This window comes from Temnothorax curvispinosus, unplaced genomic scaffold, assembly GCF_003070985.1.
Source record: "Temnothorax curvispinosus isolate PA1 unplaced genomic scaffold, ASM307098v1 QBEX01013458.1, whole genome shotgun sequence".
NCBI classification, from domain to species: domain Eukaryota; kingdom Metazoa; phylum Arthropoda; class Insecta; order Hymenoptera; family Formicidae; genus Temnothorax; species Temnothorax curvispinosus.
Window position 1 is genome coordinate 1 of NW_020223238.1, and position 4335 is coordinate 4335.

General features: G+C 33.8%; 1 protein-coding gene across 1 annotated transcript; it reads right to left on the reverse strand.

Annotated features, from left to right (window-relative positions):
* Positions 1 to 1811: 1811 nt before the first annotated feature.
* Positions 1812 to 4061, reverse strand: LOC112463593 (odorant receptor 13a-like). Its single transcript, XM_025030060.1, has 6 exons — positions 3710 to 4061; positions 3259 to 3604; positions 2779 to 3015; positions 2457 to 2570; positions 2166 to 2321; positions 1812 to 1916 (listed from the first exon to the last, which is right to left on the reverse strand). Exons 1-6 carry the CDS (start codon positions 3964 to 3966, stop codon positions 1866 to 1868), a joined length of 1161 nt encoding a protein of 386 aa, XP_024885828.1. The 5' UTR covers positions 3967 to 4061; the 3' UTR covers positions 1812 to 1865.
* Between the last annotated feature and the right edge of the window lie 274 nt (positions 4062 to 4335).

Sequence of the window (4335 nt, forward strand, 5' to 3'; positions counted from 1 at the left end):
ATCTATACGTGGAGGTGTATGTACATCCGGTGGAAAATCGCTTCCAGCAGAGAGAAAAGAAATTCGAGGGGAAAACTAAAGAAAATGGCTAGGTAATTGCGCAATGAACAGTGCACGAAATGTCATTAAACTGTCATGATGTCTTAACTTCTTAGAATATCTTTCACGTGAGACACTCACTGCGCATTTGCGCGACTTATTTACCTTAATAATTCAAAGTATCTTATGATACATGGTGGATCGTACGCGATTGCATACTAAAATCATATATATGCTCTGAAGTTTCAGTAAACTAATAATATTAGATGTATGGCACAAAGTATAGGAAGAAAATAAAATTATTTGGTATGCGCGATATACTCGTACAACTCTTTGAATCCTCGTTATTTGTAACTATCAATCTTTTTCAGGTAGAGAATTTAGTATTTTACAATTAACATGATATTTTTCGAATTACTTATCGGGGAATTTGCGTGCACTTGCACGATTGAATCGGAAGATAAATGTAAAACAGGTATACGATTACGATAGGATAAAAATTTTATTTAATATATGTTTATATTATATTTATAGATATGCATTATAACGAAACTAATCACTCTGTCTTACTTTGGCCTCCAGCCGGGCTTTATTGGATAATATTATTTAGATATTATGTAGCATTACTATCGTTTATTCAGGTAAAATGTAAACAATTTAATCGTAAATTTTACTTGCTTCAGAAATCTACTAAAATGGTCCAATAAATAAAAAACAGGTCGTGAATTTAAATACATAAAAAATATCGATGGCAAATTTCATCTCGTGCGAACGTGATAATTTATTACGTCCTGCAGATTATAATACACGATGTGCTTGGTCATTTATCGCATACGGTGAGGATTTAAGTGTAACGTGTGATTTATCAATGAGAACAGAAAAGTCAAATTGATATTTCGACTTTCTATTCTCTTTAGTTAATTATACTTTTACGCGTCATAATTCATCATTTCTCTTCACTCTCGTTTGTATGCAAGGGAAAGTATTGATCGATTTATACGCAACAGAATAAACGCTCCTTTAGAAAGGTGAGAGAACCGTGTTCCCTTTCTATTTTTCTCTCTTTGTCTCGTTCACTCAATGTATTTGCCAATGAGAACTCGATGTGTATTTTAGATAAGAATATCCGCATGAAGACTGGGAAGTCCTACGAGTTCATCAAATGGACGCTCCCTATCAGAATCGACCAATGAGAGTATCTCATTAAATATTTTTTTTTGTGTCACGTGCAGCCCTCGCTTGTATACGCTTACCGCAGTTTCTCACAACATCGATACAAGACGAGGGAGAACACACGCAGGGTCCTGCCTTTTTCCTTCGGGCGCCGGTGATGTAATCGCGTATTTAAATATGCAATGATTCCTGCGAACGCGAACGCGGCGACGTACACGTCCGACGGTCAGTCGTATTTTAGCGTACTTCGGAAGAGTTTTGAAGTTCATCCACCGAGAAGCAGCGAAAAAACACATCAAGTTTTATGAAAGTGAATTTTCTCGCATGCAATTCGTAGCGCATCTATGGGCGATGGTGATATTTACAAGAAATTAACAAGTGCGTAGAGTACAGAGTACAGGCACAAAAATGCGTTTGTGTTTATATGCTCGGAAATATATTTAGATGATTGAGAAACTGTGTTTTAGATAAAAGCATAACTTTACATAATTTTTTTCACACTAGCGAAAAAATATCACGACTTCTTAACTGCAGTATACAGAAAACTGTACATAGTTACTAACTGTATACTGTGTCTGGGGTTGATCTAAAATCATACATGTAAAAAAATATTTACTATGTATATATTATATACAAGATTGATATTACAGCATTTATTTCATTGCAAGTAGTACCGATAAATACGATCCCGAGGCCTTCATGATCTATAATAATGTTGCCCTTATTAGCAATAACGAAAAATATATGTGCATTATTATGATATGTTTATGCAAAAAATTTTGTACGCTAGATAGATTAATTTTGGACTTTTGAATAATAATATTATCATCATTTGTTATATATTAAAAATATTTCAAATATTGTGATAGATAACAATATAGGTAACTATATGTCATTGCACATAAAAAATTTAATTAATATTTGTTTTTTTCTGTAATTATTACGCATCTTACATTTGTGAAGTATTCTAAGGAGAGAACAGCCATTTTGCCAGCTGTAAGCTGCAATTGCCTCTGCGATCTTAAAATTGTAAACAATAGAATCCGACTATTCTTAGCTTTCATATCGTACCAACCGGAATTGTACGCTGCGTTTCCGATCGATTTGCTCTATAAAGATAAAATTAATAACAGAAGGAATTTTATAGTGTTGGTGCCCTTTACAAAATATTAGTAAACCACAAACGCTAGAATATCTATATGTTATTGTCTGTATTGTTATCACAATAATTTTCCATTGCTAACCTTATTGCTTAGATATTCTCCAGCGAAGCAAAATATAAACGCTTCGAGATTCGTATTAAAGTAAAATAAAAGAGATTTTACTATTTTTTCAGTGGCGTCGGGAGTTCCGATTGCCTGCAACGTTGAAACAGAGTTGAAAATGAACACATTTACGCATAAATCAAAAGTTAGAAATATTAGCTTAAATGAACATAATAAATTAATTAAAATGGCATATATATACATAATAGAGACCAATACATAAATTGTTGACTTATGTAATTGACCAAAGTGAAATACATATTTTTATATTTGAAATTCTAATATTAATAAATTTACTCACAGTTACGATGAGAAATCCCAATGAGCAAATGATCACCGTATTCGATGTGAATTGTAGCAAGACGATGTATGAATAAAGATTCTCAATCTTCTCTGAGAGATTGATAATACTTTGATGTTTCCGAATAATTTTCGTAATGACAGTGACGAATGAGTCGTGGGTTTTTTCAATGTTTTTAGATCCAATTTCTCTCAACCAACGAAGTAGGATGTTTATCTGACTGCCCACGTGTAGAGTCTAGAAATCACAATTCTGTCATTTATGACAATGTGATTACAATTGCTGATTTTACCATAATATAAAGACTAAAAATGTTATAAGAAATGCATTCGATAATATGCAGGCAGATTAGAATCTGAAATTGATATTCAATTTTTTTCGAATTTACAACCCAACATTTATATGGATTATTTGGGACATTAATTATATGAATATAATTATATTTTTCTTATAATACTTGCTCATGTATGTGCAGGTTACCAGAGTTAGAAACAAAGCGTTGAATAAACCAGCTCCCACACTGCCCACCATCACGAAAACGGATTGCGTAGCTAATACCAGTCTGTACTTGCGTTGCGTGTCTATAACGAAGGGATACTTCATTTTCATAATAAGAGGCAGTTCAGCTCTCAAATCTGTGACGTCAGTATCGGCTAGGAAAAAGCCAAGGACGTATGCAAGCCCGGAGATTGTATAAAGAATAATTAATCCATTACAAATACGACTCGATAGTTTCGCTCTCTTTGCTGTTTCGCGCAACTCGACGCCAGTGTTATCGCAATCTTTCCAATCTTCCGCTGTCATCGTTAAGATTTCGATAAATTTTCTACAAACGATTGAATGTTTTGAAATAATTGCACATTTCCGCAATGTTATTTATTTCTATCTTTACAAATTTTTTAAATAGTTTATTTTATTAATCGTCTCTTACCGCTGTTTCAACGAGAAGATAATGAGCTTAAACATCAGTTTTACTAACTCCAAGAAGCTACTCATACAGTCCATCAAGTCAAAGATATTGTCGAAATGAAAATGTGTTACAAAGTACCGGTAGTGAAGGAATTGATTAATTGCTAACGTAGTCACCCAAAACACTCTGTAGGGTATTACGTATGATATACCTGGCCAGACACCGAACACGGTAAGCATAAGTTCTACCGTGCGATTGATCGTACGTTTACTCGTCATAATTCTTTTTTCTGCTGTCTCTGTTCAAGTTAAGGCATCAAAACCTAGGGACTCTCGTCAAAGTATAAAGACCGTATGCTCTCGCTGAATTTATATTCTCCACTCAGTTTGATGTACGTTGTTGAAAGTTTGCGTGAGGACTGCAAGGTTATATATAGGATCATTATGAAGTAGATATCTCCCTTAGGCAATTGATCAATGGCAGTTGCTTATTAAATATTTTTATCTTACTGTGAGCACACCACGAAGACGTAGCTTCTTGTAATTTAAAAAAAAAGAGCGATCAAAGTTATCTTGCGTTTCCTCCGCTGACAATGCACTCGTGAATAATTTGCTTAAATATGTAATGATCTATACGTGGAGGTGTAT

Bases quoted from the DNA above. Each gene is read 5' to 3' on its own strand.
- LOC112463593 (XM_025030060.1), bottom strand. From the start codon at position 3,966: ATGACGAGTAAACGTACGATCAATCGCACGGTAGAACTTATGCTTACC. The intron at 2,571-2,778 runs GTGAGTAAATTT...TCAACGTTGCAG, and splicing joins TGGGATTTCTCATCGTAACT to GCAATCGGAACTCCCGACGC. The intron at 2,322-2,456 runs GTTAGCAATGGA...TTATCTTTATAG, and splicing joins GAGAATATCTAAGCAATAAG to AGCAAATCGATCGGAAACGC.